Source organism: Vigna unguiculata, chromosome 3 (genome assembly GCF_037176805.1).
Source record: "Vigna unguiculata cultivar grain cowpea cultivar isolate G323 ecotype 2 chromosome 3, ASM3717680v1, whole genome shotgun sequence".
NCBI classification, from domain to species: Eukaryota; Viridiplantae; Streptophyta; class Magnoliopsida; order Fabales; family Fabaceae; genus Vigna; species Vigna unguiculata.
Window position 1 is genome coordinate 10,700,311 of NC_140794.1, and position 27,723 is coordinate 10,728,033.

Genomic DNA, 27,723 nt, shown 5'->3' on the forward strand with positions numbered 1-27,723 from the left:
CTAACTTTGATTAGTTCATTCTTGATGAGCAAAAGAACTAACCTAGCTTGGTAGAAAAGATTTCCCTTCCGTGTATAGTTGCCGACAATGGTTGATGAACACTAGATCCTCTTTGACGTAACCTAAATCAAAATTAAACTTGAAAAATGTTACTATAGAGTGGTGCATTAGTGTTTCCCTGTTGGCAATGAAAGTTAAGATATCAAATCGGGTTGTTATGCTTAACAACAAAAGGAATCAGTGTTGTATGATTTTTGACATGAAAATTAGACAATACACTTGGAAGCAGATAACACGCCCGTGCCCAATGAACTGTGAACGCTGTGTCAATACCTCTTGGCTTTTTTGTTCTTGTCTTTCAATCTTATTACCAACCACAACTTAATTGATGGATCGTCTCACGCGTAAACATCATTTTTCAATCTATCTGCTTGGAATTTTTTTAAAGGAACCTCACATTATAAGAGAGGTTTGGGTCATTCATATGAGAGATATTATAAGTTTAAAGTTTAAATATCATTGTCGTCGGTATTTTTCAAGGGTGACAAAATTTTTATATAAATATATAATATTTTATTAAACTGTCAAATATATAAAATATATTAAAATTAAAAAAATATTTTATGCATTAATTTTTATATATATAAAGAAAAAAATTAGTGAGCTAAACTGCCCCAATAAAGTTGTCTTTGTTTGTACTTTTAGTTGAAAGAATTGAAATCCAAAACCTTTGGCTGAGGTTGTTCTACTCACTACCAATGTCTTCGTAATATATACTTCTAATATATATTATAATTTGTTAAAGTTTACGTGGGTCTCATACTAGAATACTTTTCAAAATTTTCAATTTTTTTACTAAAAAATAAAGTTGTTTCAGTAAATATTTTATTTTATTACTAATGATTCAAACCATCGATAATTTTAAGGACTTAGGTTGGGCATATACTTTAAAATCGCTCTTCATCTTAATTATTTTCTCATTGTTACTTTTATACATTCGTGTTCCCATTTGGAGTAATTCTTGGCTTTTTATTTTTCAGTAGTGTTCTATTTATCATCATCATATCATATCTAATACCAGAAATATTAACATCTTTAGTTTAAAAATGGATAATTAAAAAGGCCTTTGTTATTGGACAATTGGGTTAATTATTGGGTTCTCCATGGGTGGCCGGGAATTTCTTCCTGCAACCCATGTTTTCTTCTTCACCTGCATATCTTTTAAAATTTCAATTATACCTCTATTATAATTATTGTTTCAGATTGTACGATTCATAGATATTTCAGATTATCGTAATGTAAATTTACATTTTATATTATACAATCCGTAATATAAATTTGGAAGACACAAATTTTTATTTGATTAGAAATATACACCAGATTCTACAGACATGTGATTTTGGATTTGAACAAGTTTCAAATTGTACAATCGGTATGTAAAAAATATGTAGCAGATTGTAGAATTTTCGAAATCATGTGTCATACTGTAGAATGTGTTATGTTAGTATTCCAAAATGAGTTGGGAATGCAAAATCTACACTGGAAAGTGACTTTGGGTAGTAGGGGGATCGAATTGGTTTGTTTTTGTTTCTTCGTTTGCACTAATTGATGAGATCTGAGGCTGTAAATAGAATGCAGCAGCCTCAACCTTCCAAAGCTAGAATTCATTTGAATAGAGATGCACTTGATGATTCTATGCACTTACTTTGAAGAATCCCTTGTAATGATGCACTTGTTAAATGGCACCAATTTTTGAAATGCAGCAGCCTCAATCTCAGAATTCAGTACTTCCTTAGGCTTGTGTTGTTCGACTTTATGAAGTTCGAACACAAGAAATCAGCAAATTTAAGAGAGAATGTGGAAGGGAGGTGCGGCGGTGCAGGTGAGTGAAGATTTTGGATTTTAGGATTTTTTAGTTTAAGGGTAAAGTGGAGATTTAAAATTTTATAGGGGTATAAGAAGAAAAAAGGGAGCTAATTTCTTAATTGTTTGATTAAGAATAATAACAAGAGGAAATCGTTTCTTCTAATTACATAATTCAAAAGTATCATACATATTACTGTCAGGTTTTACAGAGGGGTTTCACTGGGGAGATACAACACCAATGAGACCTGAGCCTAACCAGATAAGATACTGACACCACTCTCAACCCAAAACCTTAAGGTAATGGGTTTATGGGCCTTGATCCTTATATGGTGCTCTACTTTCTCAATTCTGGTCAATGTGGGACTTAGACTCACACTTGGATTCCTAACAATTACTAAATACCATATAATCTTGAGTACAACTTTATATTCCACAACATACAATTTTTTATTTCCTAATTGCATTTCTTCTTTAAGGTTCCAACTCTTAGTTTTCAATTTTAAGATTGCACTTTTATGGTAATACGATATTAACTTGACGAGGAAAGTGGAAGTGAACGAACACGTATAATTTGGAATTTACCAGCTAATAAAAACTCACATATTAAAATCTAAACTAACAGTATAAAACTCACATAAATTTCCAAGTTTCTAAATTACACATATTTATATGTTGCATAGAGTTTTGTTAAATATAAATGCTTTCTAAAATTGTTGGCACTTAATCCGTATAAAGAAAAGTTGAATTATTCATTTCGTTCATCTTCGTTTAAAAATATTAAGTTGGTTATTCAACAATTTGATTACAATTTGTGAAAATTGGTGCAATTTCGTCATGACTTTTGAAAAATTGATACAATTTAGTCATTTTTGTTAATTTCTTGAAATGGATCAAGATTTTTTCATGACACTACAATTATGTTAATTACACCAACAAAACAAAACATCTTTATTAATAACTTCAATTTTGATGAGAAATCATTGATTCATTTTAGGGATGTCAACAAGGTGGGTAGTAGGAATGACAAAAATACCCGCGCTCACGGATATCCGCGGCGGATAGTTACTACCCACAGGTATTTATTACCCGCGAGTAGTGAGTAGCGGGTATTTTAATACCCGCTTATAAACGGGTCGGGTACAGGTATCATATTATCCGTACCCGCGGATACCCGTTATACCAAAAAATTAAAATTAAAATTTAATTTATATTTTATTAAGTTAAATTTAATTAAAATTAAAATTAACAGTATATTTTATTATGTCAAATTTAATTATAATTAAAATTTAATTTAATTTATGTTTTACTTTTATAATTTTACATTACAAAATTTATAAAATATAATTATTTTTAAATATATGCGGGTATCGGGTATCTACGGGTACCTGCAGGTTTTAAAAATATTCGCGGGTATTTTTTAAACGGATACCCGACGGGTAAACGGGCGGGTAGCAGGTGGATTTTTTTTGGCGAGTCGGGTTGCGGGTAGGCACTATCCGTGCTCGACCTGACCCGTTGCCATCCCTAGCGGGTAGGGTACGTGTACTCTCCCATACCCTATCCACTAGATAAATATTCGTCCCGTATCCATCTTCATATTTGTGTGGGTATCCGTTATGCAAGTACATGCATATTTTTTAATATATCCGGATACCGGTGGGTACCTACTAGTATTTAAAAAAATTCTAAAAATATTTAACAACATATTATAAGCATAAATTCAAATGAAATAAAATAATCACTATCATAAATTTTCAAACAAAGTCCAAATAAACTCAAATTCATATAAGTGCAAATGAAATTACAAAAGTAGATTAATGACGTTGTACCCGCCTCCTTAACATACGAGTGTAAAAAACATTTGTACTCGTTACCCGCGAGTATCCATTTATGATATTCATCTCCTACTTGTTGCAAGTTTTATCTATGGATACCTGCTAGTACGAATTTTTTTAATATCTCTAATTCATTTCAAAAAATTTAACAAAAATTACTAAATTACATCAATTTTTCACAAGTCAAAACTAAATTGGATCAATTTTCACAAATAAAAAATGTTGAGAAAAACACTGCAGTTTAATCTCTAAGAATAATCTGACTAACAGAGAAATTAAAACAAAAACAAGGATACACGTCATATAACGTGGAAACTCCAAATACAGAGAAAAATCACGACCGTTGTCAAAAGACAACCAGACAATATTTATTATATGCAAATTTATACAATACACAACCTAACTCTCAACCCTTAACCCCAATTACACCCACACTCACTAAAGTAAGAACTTGGCTATATCTCACAACAATCTACTTACAAGAGTATAAGAAAGTCGACAGTAACTCAAAGTGGTAAGACTTGAGACAACTAAAACTATTAACCTAGAGTCTATTATATAACTATGAACACCCACTCTCTTACTTATACTAAGAGAAATGGAATTTTACAAAATATATATTTTCATCATACTCAACAAAAATCAAAGATTAAAAAAAAATTGAAAGACAAACTTAAAACAGAAGCAAATGATTAAACCTAAACAAAACTATTGATGTCACATACGCAGACATTAAATACATTAAAAATATTCAGTCTTTGAATGGAAGCAAAAGAAAAAGAAAAGGCTTAGAGTTTAACATTTGTGGTCTCTCTCACTTCATGGAATCACATCAATATTCTGCATTTATTCTTCCTATTATTGCAACTTTGGGAATAACCAATGTCAACTACCATTATTATGCTTAAGTCAGTATCTGAAGGTCTTTCACCCAAAAATAGTAAAATCCTTTTCATCTTCTTTACAAATGTAATCATCTCATTTACGTCAACCAGCAACTTGACAACACTGAAAGGAAAAGCTTCATGCATTTGGATGGAAGAGAACCAAAGAAAAGGGACATTTCAGAGTTCTTTTAATTTTAGGAGATTTTGAACCTCCAAATGAAAAAAAAAGAATAATTTTTAAGTGTTAGCCCTCATGATTTGTCATTCCATCTTTATTTTTTGAACAAATTCTTGTCTTCTATTTTGTTTCCTTCCTAACGTTGAAATATTAATAATATTGGTAGATCAAAGTTCTTCAGAAGCTTGGAAGATCAGATTCAAAGTACCAACAAAGAAGGAATAACATCTTTTTTCCTTTGTGAAAAGAAGGAACCCTTTTCAGGTGGGAAGAAAAACTTGTACTATAAGATAGATATATATTGTCATCATTGATTAGCCAAAACAAGAAAAAGAGAAAGTTTTCTATCAAAGAAAATAAGTGAAGACTCATAATTCGCATACTTTAATAAATAATGCCTCATGCCTTTTCGTTCCCCAACTTTTTGAAATTGGATGGACAATTTGGGGACTAAGAATAATGATATATTTAATAAATTTGTGACGATTTGTTATGTCATATTACACTTCAAGATTTCATGTATCATTTCAAAAAGGGATGGAAAAGGTTTAATATGTTTTAGAAAATTATTTTTTGACAAATTTGACAAAATTTTCATAAATAAAATTAAATAGATTAATTTTTTATTTTTTAATTAAAATGAAGTAATAAAATAGCACTTTTTTACCTAAATCGGTACTTTGTCAAAGTTTGTCAAAAAATTTCTCGTCAAACTATCACTTTCCTTATGTTTTTGTGTGTTAAACAATGGAAAAAAATTAGACGAAGATATGTATGTTTTTATTTTGTAAAAGAAAAATAATGATATTTATAATAAAAATATTTAAGTATTTATAGGTAACTATAAATTAAAATTACGTTATTCCTACAAATTACCATTTATTTTGAACAGAAATAAAATTATTAAATATTCATAAATTAGCATTTGGGTTTTATGATGAAAATTGTCCAAATCCAGCGGTATTTTTATCTTTTAATGTTCTCTACAATTGTTTGATTGTAAGTTTCATATTTTACGAAAGTTCTATTCAGTTATTAATTTGTCATATTTTGTTGGTTACAATGGTATAAATCAAATATAATGTGTGAGTTGATGAATGTAGTTCTTAATTTCTTGAATGTATATTTTATATAAATAATTTGCTATTGGTATAATAACCTTTTCTTGCACCAAATACATATGTGGTCATGTTTTGCTTGGATTGGCTAAATCTTTTTGTGAATAAAGAAAGAACATTTGATATATCATTATGAATCTATATTGAAAATAAACAAAATACTATTGTTCAAAAACTTATCAAGGATCTTAAAGACTGAAGAACTTATCTTGTATTTTTTATGATGAAACACAATGTATTGAGTGTTAATAGATTTCATGTGTGAATTTATGAGTCGTGCATTTACCTTAAAATAGCGAATATGTTCACACTGAAGCCTTCATTTTACTTAAGGTTTTTTCAAAAATATTTAAGAAAGGTTTTTATAACGTATTAATTGGTTATCACTTAATATAGTGAATTATCTTCAATTAATATGTGATAAATTATTTTTAAAAATAATCAATTATATTATAATTGTTTAAAACACGCATTTGCTCTTTAATTTTGGTTTAATAAAAATTGAATACAATTATTACTTAAATATGGTGAGATCGTTTTAGAATACCTATAAGATTTTTGAAGTTTGATATATGAGTGTCCTCAAATCCTAGAGATTTTTTTTTTTAAGTTAGATGATTTGGTAGTACTTAAAGCTTTAAAATAATATTTTTTTTTTTTGTATACATAATATAGAAGTCATAAGGGATTTAAATTTTGTATGATTTTAACTATTATAAATTTATATTACTCTTTTGAATATCATTTTCATTAATTATGTATATAGACTCATTAAAAGACATATTTAAGTTTGTTCAATCAACCATTGGATGATGACATTTTCTTTAATATTGAATGGACAAAAGAAGATCCATGTACAACTTTGTTTAAAGAGTGCAAAATTTAAACTTGTTTCCTTCAATTTCTTCAAATTTCATCATATAAGGTAAATTATAAACAAATGAAAAATCTTGGTTAAACTTATTTAAAGAAAATAAAAACTTGAAGGATATAATATATATCGATCTTCTAAGCAAAGTTGAAGGATAAAACAAGACAAACATTTTCACTAGTTAAACCTCCTCCTTCACTACAAAATGAGGATGAATCAAATGGTATTGACAATTGGTCATTGTAATTTTATGATATGTAGTTTTAACACATGTAAAACAATGTCTATTTACGTGAAACATTATATGAATTGCACATTTAAACTTTGTTTTCTTAAATATTTAGTATATTATTTTGATTAGAGTTTCATTCAAATTTTGGAAGTCATCAATATTTAATAGTTGAATCAAAACTCTAATTTTTAATTATTTATTTCTCAAATAATCACATTATTCATAAGAAATTCATTTTTTTTATTTTGCAATATTATTTTACTAATGTTAATCGCAAAAAGGATTTTTATGTTATAACCGTAGAAACAAGAAGAGTTAATAAGACGAACTAAATTATTTATCAAGTAAAATTTATTTGACTTCTCTATTGTTGTCAAAGATTGATAAAATTCAAATATAATTGATTAATTCTTCAAATCTAAATGGTTAAGAGCATCATCAATAAATGGTTAAGAGCATCACCAAGTTGAAATTTTAAACTAATATTCTTTTATTCATTAAAATCCAAAGGATAAAATTTGTTACAAAAGTGTATATATCTCGAATGTTGAAAGGAAAATTTTTTATATAATTAATTTGATTTTGAACTAAAAAGAAAAATTAAATATTGATAATCTATTAACTTTTTCCTTGTATATTCTTTCCTAGGAAGAATTACTATTGAAAATACTTATGAAATAAAAAATATTATACTATGAAATTAATATTTTACTATTAAGTGGTACAATAAAGTGTTATCTTTTTCTTCAAGAATAAAACATAATAGACGAGAAATAAAAATAAAATAATAAGTTTGTATTTAACTTTTTTTTCTTGAAAAATAATAGATAAGATGATGTTAACAAATAGATTTTAAGTCTAATTTAATCCTACAAAATTAACTTGTACGGCGATCTCCTATGCACCCCTTTCATTTTAAGGTACATCTCGAACGTGAGAGTAGACATTAATAAATTATCTGATAGCGTCTGATAGGCCTAACAAACAATGAATTTTGCTAGAAACTTTAATCCATAACTCTAATACCATGTTAAGAAATAAATTTTAAGTCTAATTCAATCTCGTAAAACTAACTTGTAAGATATGGTTTGCACCTACTTATATACTATAAAATTATCTTATCTTTAATCGATGTGAAATTTTTAACACATAATGATAATAAGAAAGGAATTGAAACAAAACAATTAGTCATTCAAAAATAAAAATAAAAAAATATATCTTAATCAATTCTTTTTACAATATTTAATTTTACATTTTACTACTTATTAATATCAAATAACTTATTTTATGTAAAAATAAATAAAAATTACTAAATTTAATTGTTATGAATTTCATAATGCATAAATTGTTAGGATCACACGAATTGTGACTTAACCCACCAAGAATCAAACTTGTAATATTGGCTCTAATACCAATTGATATAACCAAGTACTTACCACTAGGCCAAAAGTTATAGCTATTAGTGAGGGTGCAACTCTTTTTACTTAAGAGTGTAACACAAGCTCAAACACCATGATTCAATTGTGACTTGGTCCACCACTACTATGGTGGTTCCATATCTACTGTAGCTCATTTTGAGAAAATGGTACTTATTATATTTTTGTATATTTAATTGAAATATAATATATTAGACTTAAGATGCTAACTTTTACTTATGTTTAAATATATGTAGTCTAGGCAACTTGAACGAGAACCAACTGCTTGGGAGATTGTAGAAAGAACAAAGAAACTAAAGATTGGAGAATGGGTCAATGACAAGACTCGTGACCTTGCAATATGTTTAACATTTAATGTTATAATTTAGTGTTTGTTGTGTGTTTCCTTCTTGAGAATAGTTTACATTATTATTTTTCAGGAAAAATATAAGCAACGCCGAGCAGAAGTCCAACAACAACACATGCATGAAGGGTCATCTTTACAAAACGCTCATGTTCCCTCTATTGATGACAATGAAATATACTTTAGTGTTGTTGGAGGTGAAAGTAAGAAAGGGAATGTGTATGGACTTGGTACATTAAGCAAAAAGTTTTATAGTTATGCAGGTGCTCACTCTTCTACTAGCCAAGCTCCAGTAGTACATCAAATAGAAGAGATGCGTGAGACTATTCAGAAGTTGAATGTTGAACTTATGGCAAAGAATGCCAAGGAGAAGATACTTGAAGAAAAGGTTGAACACTTGCTGAAAAATCTTGCCGAACAGAGTGAATGTATGCATGAACAAAATGAATGTATGCGCCAACAAGATTAACAAATGAAACTTATTTTGCAACATATTCATTTGAAAAATGTTGTGGCAGGTCCTACTAATCCTACTACTATTGGAGATGGTAGAGTAGACCATATCAGTGATAGTAGACCAGGAGATCATTAGTTTCATGTTTAGTTATTTTGTGTGTTTCAATGTTGCACACTTTCAAACTATTTTTTTTTTGTTCTTTTGGATCATGTTATATATTTATCACTTGTAATGTGTGTACTACACTTTACTATATTATGTAATGTAGTTTGTTATTACTTAGCTAGATTAAATTTTGTCATTCATAAATAAGTAAAAATATTGTTTTTAAGCAGGTAAAAATCGTAAATAATACCAATAATATTTTTTTTTGTTTTTTTGCTAATCAACGACCGATTTTATGGGTCGCTATTAGTCTTCGAACTTTGTCACCAATTTAGCGACCAACCAATATTAGTCCCTATTGATAAAAAATTTGCCACCATTTCAGCGCAAAAAGAAAATCGTATATCAAGAGAATAATCATACTTTAGTGACTGATATAATTGGTCATTGTTTGTCTCACAACTTTGCCACCAAATTTAGCTACCAAAAGAAAACTGTACATAAATATAATAATCATACTTTAGCGACCGAAATAGTTGGTCACTAACTACCTACCTTCCACGACCAAACTAGCAACCGAATTTAGTATCACTTTTGGTTACTAAATTGGTCTCTTATGCTTGGGAAGTGACCAAACTTTTAGGGACCAAATAGCGACTCATATTTCGGTATCTATTTAGTGACTACATAAAAATTGGTTGCTATTATTTCTACAACTAAGGTTTTTCTTACCACATAAATTCAGTCGCTAATTCAGTCACAAATGGTATTAGCGATTGATTTATGTTATTTAGCGATCGAATTTGGTGGTCACTAAATTATATTTTTTTAATAGTGCATTTGACCTCTGTCATAATACAATTGATGTCACATGCAACATAAAAAAAAATCTAGATTATTTAAAGGTTTGGGTACTAATAGCGCCTCTAATCCTCCACCTACGGCTTCCAGGGAGAAATACACATTTCAAATAACTATCTCTTTCCATCTCATCTATAATGTTGTATTTGTCATTATCATTAATATAATGCACACGTGAAAAATAAGCACAAATTGAATCACATATATTTATCATTCTCCTATTAAATTAATGAAAGTTGAGAATGAGCTACACCTTCAAAGTAACCAACTCTTCCCATCTCATTTCTAATGTTTTTTCTTTTAATCAATGATTTATTTTATTCTCTTTTTTCTTTAAAACGGTTTATTTTATTCTGATAATTTTATGAGAAGAAGACTGGCCGACTAATGAACATTTCATTAAAATAATTACTCACAAGAGTGGATTTTAATTTTTTAGGACCACTTTTGGCTTTAAATTTACAATGTAAAGGTGCTATTGCAGAACCGGTTAAAGACAAAACAGCTGCCATCACTTACCTAGCAAAATGAACAACAAGACAATAAAATTAATTAAGCCTTTAAGGCAAAGAAATTATAAGATCCTCCATCTTTTATAATCATTTATCTATCTTTATACATTATAGTTAATTAATCATTATTAATTATTTTATTTTAAATTTAAAAACTTAAATCCATGTCACTTGATCGTCCAGACCACCCAATTAAATGATATCTTAGAAAGGTGAGTGAAGGGAAACACCTTACACCATTAAAATAATTGAAAGATAAAAATTACATTAACCAAAAAAATATGAATATTATGTACTGTTTAAATATTTTATTTTTCTCTTAAACAAAAAAAAAAAAGAATCTGTGCTAGACATGAATTTTTCCCAAAAGTAAATCGATTTAAAGAAAAGTTATGGAAATAAACTTATTTCCTTTTTAATTCTTAAATTAGACTCATTTATTATTCAAGAATTTGGTTTTCAGAAAATTGAATTATCAACCATAAACAATATCACTCAATTTTGTTTTCTCTTAAACAAAAAAAAAGAAAAGAAAATAAAGAAGTGGCGTTATTTCATGTTGAAAATTCAATCAACCGAAGATCGAACTGTCAGGGTGATAATAAAACTGTCTAATTTGATAATTAAAGGGGAATGTATTTATCTAAGTATTTTTATTAAAATAAGTTTATTTTTGTGACAAAAAACTGCTAAACAGAAATTGGAACAAAATATATTACGAGGCCAGATTTTTAATATTTTAGAAGCTTCAAAATACACTAATGTTATAATTAAAAAAAATCAATATATTTTAAAACATAATATCTATTAATATATTTTCAAAATAGAAGAGAAATACAATATAAAAAATAAGTAGAGAATCTAAATTGATATATTAATGTGATAATAAATAAGAAAAATGATTTTTTAATAACTAAATTGACAACTTTCTCATTAAAAATTGTTAAAATTTAGTTGTAAAAATATAAACAACGATCGAGTGGAAGAAATTAAAAGGCATTAAATTAGCCCATAGGCTGTGAATTGTCTAGAAGCAACAACTAATACGAAATGTGGGTGAATTTATATATGATTCTACTCTCACCAACCACAAATTAACTAAGATATGGGATGATAAAATATATGTATGGAAGTTAAATATTTTCTGTTCCAGTGGTCACTAATGATTTGGAAGCGCACATCATTGTGGTCGAGGGTGGCCCAGCTTCCCTGGTGAGGTTTGAAGGGTCACTTCCTTCGTTTCTTTTCTCACTTTTCCTTCTTTTTGATCCTTTGTTTTCTTCACCTTTTCTCATCTCCTTCATCATCTTACACATGCAAATAGTTAACAATACGTCATCAATTCTCCACTTTGCCTTTATCTTCCCTATCTCAACAGAGCGCCCCTGAATGTAGGCGTCCACAATTCACCACTGCTACTGCTTTCTGTTGCAACTGGAAATGTGCTTGAAATCGGTACCAGACACAGACCTCGGCTTTTTAAATCTTCATGTGCTCCTTCTGACTCTTTCAGATCATCACACTCCTTTCAACAAACATATAATTAATAAATCTTTCACTACAACAAAAACTAATCTCCTACTATCTCTTCAAAAACTAACATAACCACCTAATTCTAATCAAAACATACTGCATCTAATCATTTTAATTCATGTCATATCACCTACTATATTCATAAAACACATTTTTACTACCTGCTGCACTTGGATGGGAGCTCCGTTTTTCATATATGAGGTACTCAAAACCTGTAATTCATGTCAAGATAATATTTAAAACACAGCATAAAAAGGGTCTTACAGTAAAACCATTTTCCTATTAAAGATTTCTACATGGTACTCAAATAATTAGGGTTTTGTTCAAAACAATGTTGGGTCAATGGAAACATACATTGACTTGATCATGAAGGAACTTGATGTACTCGATGGCTTCGTGAAGAACGGATGCGGTGTCGGTCTGTTGAGATGAACAAGAGTAAAATATCTGAGTGAGTTTTTACATTTTTACCTATCAACGTGCTCTGAGAAAGTAAAGGTCTCAATTCTATCGTAGTCGTATGTGGAAATTAAAAAATAAAAATAAAAGTGAAAGAGACATATCCGAAAATGTTCACCTTTCCGAAAGGTGAAACCAATTGCTGAAGAGCAGTGACCCGGTCCCCTAGCTTCTCTTTCCGAACCTGTCCATACATGTCAAGTTGATTAAAATCTAAAGTGAAATTATTATAAAGGTTGAACAATATTGTTGCATAGTAAACAAAAACAGTACAATACCTTAAAAGTCGGTAATGGGGACGGAGTTTCAATCCTTGGCCTCTTTAATGCTGGTTCACAAGCATCTTTCCTCGCCATTGTTGCTGAATCTATAGTTTCTTCACTGTTGAGCTGCACTTCAGTACATATTTATCAATTACAGTGCTCAACGGAAAACCCTAGCTAGCTAGAGATATATATGGATATATATTTTTAAGCCAACATGAAAAACTGTACTAACTGAAACATATATATACCTTGTTTAATGGAGTACTTGGGAAATTGTGTTTCTCTGGATCGAAGGTTGGTGTTTGATATTGTGATTGCGATGAAGTAAAGGTACCTGCTCTTATGTCGTTAAGTGCGTCGGCGGAAGCATTCCAGAAAGTGGTGTTGTTAGAAAAGTGAAGTCCAATAGGGTGTTGCTTTGCTGTTGTTGTGGGCTTCAAAAAAGTAGAGACTTTAGACCATGTTGGTGCTAGTTCAGTGCAGGGTGTCCCATAACTTGCTTTTGATGAATAGGACATTGAACGGTTGGTGAAAAGTGAGTGCTGTGGTAATTGTGGGTGAGGATCAGGTTCATATAAGCTTTGTAACGTTGAAGGGTTACCATAGGAGGCTGATCCAATTGCAAAATCACGATTTGATGACAACCCATTGCTGGTTAAAGAACTTAGACTCTGGTAATCTACTGAAAATTCTTGGTTCAATGGTTTGAAATTATCAATTTGTTGGTCTCCTCCACCAGCAGAGGAGAAGCTCTTCGGAGTCCAATCCCTGCGGATTTGTGAATTAGAAGAATCTATTCCCGTTTCTTCCTGAAGCACGGAATCAAAATTGCTCTCTGGCCTTCCATTATTACATCGACTATGGGATAAAAAAAAAGAGACAAAATATAAGGTCATGATTAGGAGAATCCAATAGCTAAAGAAAAAATTGAGAGCTATAGTATAAGCTATATATGCTTTGATAAGATCAAGTTCCCTTTTTCAAATGAAATCAATGAGAAAAAGTTAAGAGAAATAAACTTTTTTGAACCCTAGTGGAAACGCTGGACCATATACTAGAAACCTTTCCACCCACACATATATTACATAAAAAATTTAATTAAAGTTCTCTTTGACAAGAAAATGTTAGCAAAAGTAAAGCATATATGATCATATACATATTACTTTTGGCGATGTCTTACACTAATAGAGGTTGATTCCAATTCTCTGATGTTGAAGATGTGAGGCCAAAACCCATCATCTGTATGGTAGAATCGATCAACAAGCTACCACTTCCACTGCTTCCACTGGCTGATTCACTCTTGGGTGGCTTGTGTGCATCAGAAAAACCCAGGTAAGTAGTGTTAGAAAGTAAATTGTTAGTCTCTTCAACACAACACTTGGTAGCCTTCAAATCTGTTTGGCGAGTGCTGTAGATTCCTGCATCATTATGAGCTGCCACGGAACAAGGAGAAGAAGCAATCGATGATGAGGTTACTGGGAATACACTTCTTGCTGAATCAATAGTACTACTCCACCAGTTTTCACCACAAATCCTAGCTTGAAACTCCTCAGCCATGGCAAGCCTTTACTTCTTCTTCTTCTTATGAAATTGCAGACTTGTTTGTATCTATGAGGTTTGCTAGGTTCTTGAGTTACGTGGTGAATATAAAAATATATGACTGACAAATATAGGTTTATTCGCAAAAGAAAGGGTTGGGGTTAAGTGATTTTATATATGAAACGGTTAAAAAGGTACGAACAATGGTGATTACCGGAATCCGGTTGACATTACAACGGGATGATTGGACAAATGAGAGAGAGAGAATTTTGAATCATATTCTAATTCTCCTTTTCTTTAAAAACAAATACAACTATATGTACTTGGCTCTGAATTTGTTTCTTTCATAATTGGCTTTGCTCTTTGTTTTATTTTCGTATTTTTATAAGTAAAGTTATGTAATATTTTTGTATTTAGGAAATTGATATGTAATAGTAGAGGATTCTATATTAAAATTAAAACAAATTCGTACGATATTCAAAAGCCTATTCATTTATCATTTTCTAATTCTAACCTCGAAATTGTTTCCTTTTTGTAGTGACTTTGTTAAATAATTAAAATTTAAGTAATGAATTCCAAATATATAATTTCATTTCATTTTTTTTAACTTTTATGAACTCGTGAAACTATTTTACCAACATAATTTTGTTATATAAAAATTAACAAATTATTATTATATATTTATTTTTAAATGTTAAGTATAATTAATTATTGTTTTGTGGAAGCTAGAGTTCTTATTTAAGCAAAAAGGGTTGAGAAAGAAAGGTTATCTTAGAATATTTATCAAAATTATTAACAATAATATGAAGAACTATTCCCAAAATTTAAGAGCACAAAACAATTTTGGGAACGTAGTTTTAAGAGCACATTTTGTTTTTTGAACTAAATACGTAATTTTATTTTGTTTTTTAGTGTATTTTTAATTACTCATCCAGGTGACTCATTTCAATCTGATCATACTATTAAAAAAAAATCTATTGTATTAAAACAGATTTGTTATTGTATCAAAAAAATAAATGTTTTTTTTGTACGAATGTATGTGTATGAAAGAATGTGGGCGGTATAATAATATTCATGTAGTGAGATTTTCTTTGCAGAGTCCAGCCACGTCATGATTTGTATATATAGAGTTCAAACCCTAGATTAAAATAAAACAATCATAACCTAATCATTTTTTTAGAGGAGTAAACTGTTTTTTACATTATCTTTCTGGAAAGATCTTAAAATATTGAGTTCCCTCCTCAAATTATGAATTCGAAAATGAAAAATGGAACTACAAAAAGAATAGCTAATTAATAATGAATCTAACTATATAAGACTAGGTGAGCTACTTATCTTCATTTCCTCAGTTTGAAAAAAAAAAAACATATTGAATAATAAAAGTTATATATCTATAGAAAATTATATATTTGTATAACTTAGTTCGTATAATTTAATAATTTAAAATAGTGATATGTTTTTAAAAGGACAGAAAAAGAATCTCTTTCCCTTGCACACTAACCTTTTTAAGTACTCGGTTTCTTTTTCCTCACAAAGGATCATAATCCAAAAATGTGTACCGTGAGATAAAATTGAGGACCATTTTCATGGTAATGTTATGATTGCAGAGGAGGTAGTACCTAGCAGTACTAGTACAACTAGCTGGGCCAGTAACCTAGTTCTTAGTGTGTACTAATGTTGTCATTTTTCCAAAGAACTACTACTTGGCCAAGGAACAGTGGGGTCGCACCAAGACGTCATGTAGGTCACTGAATCTTAAACCAAACTCAGAATATAATTAATTATCAAAGTATAAAAACATATTTTGAAATTATGGTTTTGAATTAACGCATTTAGATAACTTACTTTATGCCATAAACTCTTTATCAAAGATTGGAACATGGCAGAGCGGTTTATGCCATAAACTCTTTATTAGGGATGGGTAGAGTGGATATGTGTATTATGATCTTATTTTTATAATAAAAATTCATCTTTATCTACATTTTCAATACTAAACCTAATGAATATATAATTTTTAACTCATATTCATCTCTACCATCTCTACCGAATAACAAATATATTCCTATATTCATACTCACTATTTTTTTAATGTTTCAAATATCAATTAAATAATTTTTATAAAAAATTTTAAAAATCACATTAAGGGAATCATGATACTATCAAAATATTCAATATTAAAATAATATATTTTTTCTTTTCTTTTCATGATGTCAACTATTAAGAAAAATATTATAGTAGTATAATCTCAAATTAAATTATCAAATAACAACTAGAGAAAATTCAAATAATTGTATAAAAACTAAACAATTACACATTACTAAAATTTTATAATAACCAAAATATTTATTAATTTTACAAATGACTAGTGGTTTCATTTGCATTCGATCCACCTACATATAGAAAAAAGGTTAAAATGCCTTTTTGATCTTAATTTTTGTTTGGTTTTACAAATCCTAATTTTGTTTGTGTGTGCTCTAATACGTCCTAATTGTCGCCAATTTTGTTCAATTAGGTCATTTTTTGCTAACATCGTTTAAATCATTAACGACCATGAGCGGTGAATATCATGTGTCACTTTGTGGTTTTTTAATTTTTTTTTTAATTTTTAAAATTTTTTTAAATGTTCGTGTGTTAATCCAGTTGTGTGTTACGTATTAGAGTAAATGTTTTATATTCAATCTGGTCTTTATATTTGTTATTTTTATTCAATTTAGTCCCAATTTTGATTAAAATTGATCAATTTTGTCCTTATCGAATATGAGATCAAATTTAATTTTTATATAAAAATTATAATGATGTCAATTTTAATATATTATATAAAAATATTTATTTAAAAATTAGAATTTTATATTTGTTTCTTAAATTACTATTATTTAAAAAATAATATATATATATATATATATATTGATAATACAAAAAAAATTGTTATGTAATAAATTTCTCTTGCAAAAAATTGTCTATAAAAAATATATTTAACATGTTTATATTAAATATCTTATAATCTAAAAAAAATATTAAAAAATTTACTTTACTACCCATTTGTTGACAAGTGTCCAAATGTTGGTTTTTAAGTCATTTAATATTGTTAATTTATGTTTTTACGCATATTTATTTTGCTATCACATGATCATAGAGAGTTATTTTATTATTTTACCCTTTTTTTTACCTTGTTATTCATATTTATTTTAGTGTCACATGTCTCTAAAGAGTTATTGTATTCTTTTACCCATTTATTATGTTACACAATAACATATTTAAAATATTTATTCTTGTTTTCTATACTATTATTTTATTTTTAATTATATTCTTTAATGATTTCTAATTACTTGGTCATTTAAATTAAATTTTAAAAAATATATTCTACTTTTGTTTCTTAAATTAATATTTTTTGATAAATAAAATATATTTATTGATAATACAAAAATTGTTTAATATTTTTCATATTTAAAAAAAAAATGTATATCTATTATCCATTATCTGTTATATGTTATCTATTATCTATTATAATATCTATTATAATTTAATTTATCTAAATAAAAAAACTGAAATCTAAGATATTTTAATAAATAAAGATAATTAAATTGTAAATAATTCAAATGTTATGTATTTTAATTTTTTGAAATTGTTGAAAACCATCGTCTAAATACAAGATGAGGGTTATACAATATAGGCATACAAAGCAAATTGCTATATTTGTTAAGTATGTGTCAAACTAAGAATTTTATTGATTCAACAATGAATTACAAACAAGAAGACACAATATGGAATGTTAGAATAAAATATTTTACTCAAAAAATTATGTATGAAAATATGTCCCAATATAAAAATTTTATTGTACATAGTTTAACTAACTTCACACAATCATCATTATTGAGAATATTTGTTTAATATCTTTTTATTTAAATTAGAATTTAGGAAAACCTTTCGTTTTCATAAATATCTTTTACATAAAATTAAAGATATTTTTATTTATTATTTAGATTAAAGAAATTAAAATTGAGATATTATAAATATTTATATTTTGTCATATTTTGTTTTATACATAGAGTGTATGAATAAAATAAATTGACAAACTCCTTTATATCACATGTATTTCATATTTCTATAACTCGAATCTCATTAATGATATTGAGAATCATCATTCTTGTGGAATGTGTAGAATGGAAGAAAAACTATTACATGTTACTATTTCACTTTATGATGGTGAAAGTTATGATTTATGAAAGATAAGATTGCAAACTTATATTAGAATCTAGACTTATTGAATGTTGTGGAAGAGGATTACATTGTTGATATGTTACTTAAAAATTCCATCATGGTTCAAATTAATATGTAAAAGGAGAAAAAGACAAATAAGGAAAATGTGAAGTCATACTTGTTTGTTGGTGTTTAATGATCCTCACTAAGATGAGGTTCCTAAATTCACTCAAATAAATTTAGGATTACTTGGAAGAAGAATACAAGGAAAATGAGAAGAATTGAGACATGAACGTGTTAAATTTGATAAGGGAATTTGAGTTACAAATGATGAAAGAATTTAAAGGAATAATCGAACGAATTGTTGGATATTTCTAACAAGATAAAATTATTGGGTAAGGAGATTCTAGACTTGTGGATAAAATTGCTACAAAGATTAATGAGAGAAAATCATGCAATTAAAGGTACTTTACTTCTTACTAATGGAAGTGTTTTCACAATCAAAAATTACAAAGGAGAAAATGTAACAAAAAAACAACAGACAAGTTTTTCCATTTTGTCCCATTACAAGGAAAATAATCACCAACACTACAAGTATTGGTAAAGGCCAAATGCAAAATACCACAAATGTAGTCAATTTGGACATGTAAAAAAGGTATACAAATCCCAACCACCTAAATAAGAGGTCAAGATTGTAAATGACGAATTAAAAGATGAAATACCTCTCGCAATATTATGTGTTACAACTAATAAATCTACAAAAAGGTTTAATTATAGATAGTTGTACAAATACATGACTCATAATCAAGAAATTTTCAAAAAGTTCAACAAATCGTAATTTTTAGAGTAAGAATTTCAAATGAAGAACAACTTATTAGGAAAGGTACACAAACAATTGCACTTAAAATTTATTCAAGTGCCAATTTAATTGTTGATATCTTATATGTTCTTGAGATTAATCAAAATTTGTTAAATGTTTCTCATGTGTTAAAAATAGTTCATAAGATGACATTTGAAAACAAATTTTGTGTGATTAAAGGTATAAACAACAAAGAAGTATTCAAACTTAATATAAAAGATAAAAATTTTGTTTTATATTTTATAAGAGAGGAGTTTATTATTACAAAGGAAGAAGAAGAATCAAAATTAAAAGAAGAGGAATATCTCTTAAAGAATATTAATGTTCATAAAAAGAAAGTAGATGAATAACTACATTTTATCATCTATAAAGCCTAACTTTACTAACACTATAGACAAAAAAGATGAAATTGATAGAATAAAAATACAATAAAAAAATGTCAAATCAAATGAAGATGTAATCCATAGAAGAAAAAGAAAGACAAATTACAAATCAAAAAGAGAAAAAAAAAGAGAAAAAAAGGATGAGAATTAAATTTAAAATTTAAATTTCAAATAAATAGATATTAAAAGAAGAAAAATGTTACAAATATTTACTTTATATTTTGTATTTATATTAGATTTGAGAATTTTTTTTTCCGTTTTTCAAACATATATTTTACAATAAAAATACATTTCTTTATTATTTAAATTTATTAAGATTAAGATAATATAAATATTTATATCATATCACATTTTACTCTAAATACATAGAGTGCATGTTGATTCATTCATGTAGATATGTTTGTTTGTAAAACCTAAATCACATACATCAGGTGTATTAAAAAGTAACAATATACATAATTAATGATTTACGTTAACTACTAAAATTCAAAGTAGTACAAAAAAAAGTTGTGATAAGTACTTGACACAATCACGAAAGCGAAAGTATTAATATGTTTAAAAGTCAAAAGCATTTTATTATAAATTATTGTCATAAACGTCCATTTCTCCTTCCAAATGCTACAATCCAGCTGCTCCACCATAGAAGGTTAAACTGCTCCTTCCTATAAATTTATAACACCAAAAATAATAATCATCTTGTCTTATTATGCATTAATCTAAAAGATATATTTATACACTACTAAAATAAATATATTTCCTGTGAATTTTATTTTAAATTTTTTTAATAAAAAAATACGTATGAATTTATTATAAAAAACTTTTACAAAAAATTATTAACAATTTTTTTACAAAATATTTTAAATAAAATATTTTGTATAAAAATATTTGTAAATTTTATAATTTTATAGAAAATAATTATCCATGAAAAAATTATCTGTCAATCAAAATTTTTTAAAAAAATTACAAAAGATGTTTTTTTTGTAAAACTTTTTAATAAATTTTTGCAAGAACTTTTTTATGAAATATGAGAATTTTAGTAATAATATAATATAAAATTGAAAGAATTTTGAGTTGAAAGAAAGGACCAGCACAAATAATCAATTTTTTAATTATAGATACTAATTGCTTCAACATGTTACGGCAATAGATAAACTGTTTTGACGTTAATAAAACAAGGTTTGGTGTGTTATCTTGTTTGTGGTGGCTTCTTTCTTAATTATCATCTTAATATCCCCTAGTAATCGAGTTCTGATCAACTACGTACTTATACAATACCAAATTTAGAAGAAAAAAAAAAGTCTCAATTTTACATGTTACACACAATTACTTTTTGTTGTTTCTTCTTTCCAATCATTAAAATACAAGTTGGGTACTTAAGAATTGTTCGGTAATGCAAGGTTTCAATTTTTTATTTTAAAATATAAATTTTAAAATCAAATATATTAAGCTATAATAAAATTAACTTAAATATAAACTGAATTTTGTACTAAACCTTTGAAATTAAAAAGGTTCATGTTGTTTTTAAGGTTTTAGCTGTACAATCAAATTGTTCAACTTTATCTTATTTTCTTAACACACAAAAATAATCTTCATCATCACGTTTACGATCAAGCAAAAGTAATCATTAACTAAAGGTAAACTCAACCACCGTTTTGGTATCTCTGTTTGACCATTGTTTTGAAATTTATATTATTATTTTGAGTTGTTAATGTTGAAATAGATTCAAAAAAGTAGTAGACGGTTCCATTTTTATAAAATAAGAAAGAGAATTAATAGTATATTTATAACACTTAACTAAATTTAAGTATTTTTAATTGATTTCTTATTATTTTTTATATATATTAGATTCTCAAATTTGTTTTACGTTTTTCAATTGAGTTTTTTATTTTTTTATTTTTGTTATTTGATGATATCTTTATTATTATTTTATTTTCTTACTTATTTGTTTCCACGTCTTAATAAATATGAGATTTTATGATTAACATAAAATAATATTGAAGGAATAAAAATTATTTATCATTTTATATTAAAAAAAATCTCATATTATCAAAATAAGATGATAGAATGAAACAAAAATCACATTTTTATTTAATGAAAAAAGTGAATGACGAAAACTTAATTAAAAGATATAAATATTTTGAATAAGAAATGATGAAACAAATTTAATACAACTCCCATGATTTATTTGGGGTCAAATATGAACCCAAATTTATGAGTTCATTGAAGCCCAAATTAATTGGGTATTGAAAAACCGGCCCTGCTACTGACACTTCTGATATTGCTCTTCGAACTCAACCATTCAGAGTAAAGTTGATGCAGGCAGCATCAAACACCAACTTCAAATATTAGAAGGTCGACCAAGACATGTTATATTTTATGGATTATGCTGACAGGTTAAGTATTGTTAATGGCCTAAACTAATTCATATTTTATGTAAGAAAAGTTAGTGAAATTTTGTGGTTAGTTGCCAACACTAATTAACGTTTTATAAATAATTTCTGTTTATTCGTTAAAATTCTTTGCTAAATCTTTGTGTAACAAAAAAATGATTGTAAACATTACAAAGCCTATACATTTTATATGTAGATCATAATTAAGGATGAAGACCAAGACTTAAATAGAATAAATGTTATAACTGAATAATGATGAATGCAACTAAGTAATCATACATCTAAATAAAGAATCATAAACAATATAGTGTAGTAAATCATATGCGACTAACCATTCGAGAGGTAGAGTATAATGCACGATCATCGATCAACATTGTCATCAATATGATAAGTACGGTTAATCAATTAGGGTTTTATGATATTTTGATTAATATAAAATCTTTAAATAATGATAAAATTTAGTGATAAAAAATAATTAGTCACTATAGTGATCAATTATTAATCAATTATTAATGTAGATATCAATTTATAAACTAAAAATTATTGGTAACTAAAATATTTTCTATTATAAATAAATTATTATAATTGATTTGTGAATTGGTTTTTAAACTCGTCACTAATATTAGCTATCAAAATTTTGATTATAAAATGAATTGGTCTCTAAATTTATATTTAATTGGAGATTAATTTAAAGACCAATTTCGTTGTTAAGCAAAACTTTTTATTTTTAACTTTAGACAACATTAAACTTGATCACGGATACAAAACTATTGGCAAAATATAATATAGACATTTTTAGGGTCGTGACTTAACAGTTACTAAATGATGTCTTATGTTACATTTATATAAGTGTACTCTTTAGAATGTATAGGCTCAAAATTGAAAATATGGTCTAAAATAGATTAAAAAAAAAATCCACCAAAATTTTCGTGTTCCCTCCCTCTGTCCCTTGTATCAAACTAATAGATTTAGAAAACCATTTCATTTTTCCCTCACGCTCATAAACCCAAAAAATCCCTTCTCACCCACCCTCCCTCCCTCGTTGACCGAAAATCTCTTTCCCCCTCAGAGTATCCCTATGTTTACCTCATCCCTCATACCACACCATATTGTGCGTTGTGTAACCTTATCACCATTGGCACCTTAAAATTTTATCACCATTATCGCACTGCAACTTTGACCATTGTTTGTCACCTTGCAACTTTGACTGTTGTGCAAATTTGATCGTCGCTTTGCAAGTTCGATCGTCAAGCTTAGCTTTGGTACGTGTTGTTGTATGGATGTTGTATGGTGAAGAAAGTTTAGTATGTAACTAAGGGTTTTGCCTTTAGTTTGGTCAATTTGTTTGATTTTGTAAATGTCCAAATATATCTATATAAAGTAATTCCAAAGGTCTTTCAGTTGAAACATAATTTTTAGATTTAAAAGATATTTTGATTTGCTTTCCTTTTGACAAGTTTCACATACTTTGTTCTTCTTAATAATATTTAGGAATTGTAATAATATTTTAATGAAGGATAAAATGGTATATTAACTTTTATGGGGTACAGTAAGAAACAAGTGGGGTGCTGGAAGCAATGCCGCACTTGAGGACTTTGGGGTCGGGACAATTTTAGCCCATCTATTAAGTGGGTTAATAAAATAACACTTATTTGGAAATTACTTCATGCACCATATCCTGAAACACAATAAATAATTCTGAAATTTTTTGTTTTGAAAGAAAACATTCACTGGAAAGCATTTCCGGAAGCATTTTGACGAGGTGGGAGAAGAAATTTGATGACTACAAGAAGCAATTGTCCCTTATGTTTAGAGAATAAAGTTGACCCTGGGTTAAATCCACAACATATTTGTTTACTTAGTCAATATCAACCCATTTCCAACCTAATTCAGAAACAAATCTTCTTGGTAAAAATCATAACTAAGTGCATCACAAGCTTAATCTTTAATCACCTAGATTAATCCCAGTAATGAAGAAACTTGTTGGATAGAACTTTTATAATCATATAAGAGGGACTATGATATGTCACCATTTGTTTTTAAAAAGAATACATATTCAATGTTCAATTGAAACTAAAAGTGAAAATAATAATTCTAATAAACGTTAAAATATTAATTTATTGGAAACTTATATTATTTATGTAATTTAATCATAGTACGTATATAATATTGTGTTTTTAGGTTTAATTAAGTTTAAGTTCCAAATAAATTTAGATATTTTTAATTTTATTTAATTTTGTGGTCTATTTATTACAAATTTTTATATTTTTCAATTTAATCTTTATAGTTTAACTTTTTTGTATATCATTTTATTACTTATCTTCACATGACAAGGCATAGATAAGTGTCACATCATTCACTTAGTAAAAAAAAATTAAATATTAGAATAACCATAATATTATTTTACAATAATCAGAATATCTCATATTTTTTTAACACATGAAGAAAATAAATAAGTGACACACGAAAACAAGTAAATAAAAATACATGTTAACTACAAATAATAAATACTCAATTAAAAATATATAAAAAATAGAATACTTAATAGATATTTTTTTAATAAAATTTTAATTAAAAATGCTATGAAAGAATTTAAAACTTAATTAAATCCTATTTTCATTATAATTCAGACAAATTAAATGATTTAATGGTCTAAGACTAAGTAGCAATAGAAAAGAAAAGAAAAGTCATATCTCAGGTAAGATTTCACATGGCTTTTGTCCCACGAAAATCTCCCCATTTGAAACTTCAGACCTACCTTTTTTTTTAATTTTTTTATTACTTAATACCGTCCTCTTATTTCTAATCAAGGACTGAGATTTCATTTGATGCAAACAAACCCACTTAAATCCTCTCTCATCTACTTTTACCATTTATAAAATCGAAAAAAGTCATTAGAAGAGTATAATTATACAATTATACAAGGAAAGATAAAAATCAAAATATACTTTAATCTAAATATGACCAAAATTAAGTATCACATAGTTACTTAATGAGAAGTCACATTCAACTATAAGACCATAATGGCAGAATTAATAATCAGTTTAAAATTGTAGGTTGGAAATGCTGCAGACTTTAAAGTGTTGTTTTCTAAAAATATAATCTTTAAACCTTGCAGTTATTATATAACTTTAACGTCCATCGTCATTACCTAACGAATTTAATTTTATTCCTTTTCCAGCTTAGCATTTTCAAATTCATGGCTTTTACTGATAGTTATGAAACAAGACAGACCAGGCGGGTCGATCGATCGGACCGTGACTCGGTAAAAGAAATTGGTTTCTTCTACGAATCAGACACAAATACAAGGGAAGGGTATTATGGTCATCTCGCATCATGATGCCAACTCAGATCCTGACAACTCTGCCGAGTGTCCTTTCTGGCAGACACACACAATCACATCACATCGAGTTTAGATTCGAACATCAAAATGAAACCTTAAAATCCCAAAAGCGGTGTCCTCAATCATCGTCACCACGATGTCACTGACACTCAGATCTTCTGCTGTTCCCATATCGACACCCCTCTCTCTTCTTCTTGTTGTTATCGTGATCCTTCTTCCTCTCAGTGGGACAGCAACACCACAACATTCATCTGATCTTCACAAGGTGCTCCGGAGGCATGGGTTGCCGGCGGGGCTCTTCCCTCAGAGTGTGAGGTCATACGATTTGGACCGAACCGGTCGGTTGGAGGTGCACCTGGATCGTCCCTGTCTGGCTCAGTACGAGACCAGGGTGTTCTTTGACAGCGTGGTCAGGGCTAACCTAAGTTTCGGACAACTGAAGGTGTTGGAAGGGATGTCTCGGCAAGAGCTTTTCCTGTGGCTACCTGTCAAAGATATCATCGTCACCGATCCTTCCTCCGGAGTCATTCTTATCGATATCGGTCTTGCCTTTAAACACCTTTCATTCTCTCGCTTTGAAGATTCTCCGGTTTGTAGATCTCAGTCGGGTACATATTCTCTCTCTCTTTATTACTCTCATTCATGCATTTTCTTTCTGTTGAGTTCATTCAATGTAAGATTTTGACTGATTTTGTACGTAAAACAATGGAAGAGTTGATGAAGTTATTACTATTTGATTATGCGTTTTGACGTTGAAAAATTGGATCGATGTGGTGCAGCTCTTATGCTAAAGGTTAGTGGAAGGAAGGGTGTTGGATTTTAGAGATCAGTGACGAGGGTGTACGTGTGCCTGAGGATGGCTGCTTTTCTTTTTCTCTTCTGTTTCTTTGGGTTCTGGTTTTCCATATATGTGAAGAATCACCCAAAATTTATAATGTCATCCAATAATTTCATGAAGTCTATCACATGACAACCAGTATTACCTTGCACAAGAGAATGAATTCAATTCTAGCTAGAAAATACTTGTTAATTATGTATGTGTGGGTCCTTTAATTTTATAATTTTGTTTAGTGTTTCCTTCTAGTTTAGTTAAAAGGACTAAAATGTTAATTTGAAGCAAATTGATAGAATAAACTCACACGGGACCAAATTCATAATAAACTCTCTTCTTTTAAAAGCCTTATGTACAGTTTTGTTTTACTTCTAGAATGTACAAGTTATATATGTTTGTTTCCATTTTAGCACATTTTATAGTGCTTGATACTGTGGGGCCAGAGGTGGTGGGGTTTCTGAGAATGTTGTTCTGATAAATGGACAGTTACAGTGCTAAGCTGTTGAGAAGAGAATGTAGTTGTTGCACTTTCAAAGGTTTTGTGAGTGACGGTATTTAGATGAAGCTACGTAAGGGTTTGAATGTTTAGTGAATTAGTAAATTGTAGCAGTAAAAAAAGAAAAGGGTTGATTATAACCAAAAGAAATATCTGTATTGGATTTCAATCTCTAATTACATCTTAAACAAACATGAATTCTACAAATTGCAAGATTTTAACCTACTAAGATGGAATCAAACTTCTTATTACACATTCAAATCAAATATATAAGCATAAGGTGAAGTTTCTCAGTGTAGCAGCACATTGTAAAGTTTCATCATTCATGCGAACTATTCTCTGTTGTGATCATATGTTCTCATCCTTCATAATATGTCACCCTGCATGAAGGTTTGTAATCAGATATGCTTCTTTTGTGGTTCTAACATTGGTGTCTATTCGTTCAATACCACAAGTATTCATGAGCTTCGCATTATGCATTAAATAAACGTTTTTTCAGTTAATTTTAGTTGTACTAACTTAGATTGTATTCAGTAATAATACTAGCATTTACTCAAATATTCAATTTTAATTTCACAATTATGTTTGGAAATTTTGTGAAGCTTTTTCGTTATTCAAAGGGATAATATATATGAAAAATAATGATTAACTATTTAGTTTTTTATTAGTTCATTTTGTATGATTGGATTTTAGATGTCTCTCTCGTCACAAAACACTATTTATAT

General features: G+C 28.2%; 3 protein-coding genes and 1 long non-coding RNA gene across 4 annotated transcripts; 3 read left to right on the forward strand and 1 right to left on the reverse strand.

Moving 5' to 3' along the window:
• Positions 1-8,509: 8,509 nt before the first annotated feature.
• On the forward strand, positions 8,510-9,235 carry LOC146887460 (uncharacterized; the record flags this gene model as incomplete). Its single annotated transcript, XM_085671541.1, has 3 exons — positions 8,510-8,572; positions 8,660-8,779; positions 8,843-9,235. Coding segments are annotated over 3 exons (576 nt in total), but the record flags the coding sequence as incomplete, so codon positions are not given.
• A 2,446-nt stretch (positions 9,236-11,681) lies between these two features.
• LOC114176205 (transcription factor bHLH112-like) lies at positions 11,682-14,516 on the reverse strand. The gene is made up of 7 exons (XM_028061162.2): positions 14,140-14,516; positions 13,208-13,817; positions 12,972-13,082; positions 12,812-12,877; positions 12,589-12,654; positions 12,396-12,446; positions 11,682-12,226 (listed from the first exon to the last, which is right to left on the reverse strand). The coding sequence occupies exons 1-7, from the start codon at positions 14,514-14,516 to the stop codon at positions 12,068-12,070; spliced, it is 1,440 nt and encodes a 479-aa protein (XP_027916963.1). The 3' UTR covers positions 11,682-12,067.
• LOC146887461 (uncharacterized) lies at positions 14,149-14,869 on the forward strand. Its single transcript, XR_014993379.1, has 2 exons — positions 14,149-14,291; positions 14,374-14,869. It is a non-coding gene; the product is annotated as an uncharacterized LOC146887461 (long non-coding RNA).
• Positions 14,870-25,703: 10,834 nt separating this feature from the next.
• Positions 25,704-26,826, forward strand: LOC114179923 (uncharacterized). Its single transcript, XM_028066429.2, has 2 exons — positions 25,704-26,278; positions 26,450-26,826. Exons 1-2 carry the CDS (start codon positions 25,807-25,809, stop codon positions 26,491-26,493), a joined length of 516 nt encoding a protein of 171 aa, XP_027922230.1. The 5' UTR covers positions 25,704-25,806; the 3' UTR covers positions 26,494-26,826.
• Positions 26,827-27,723: the final 897 nt, after the last annotated feature.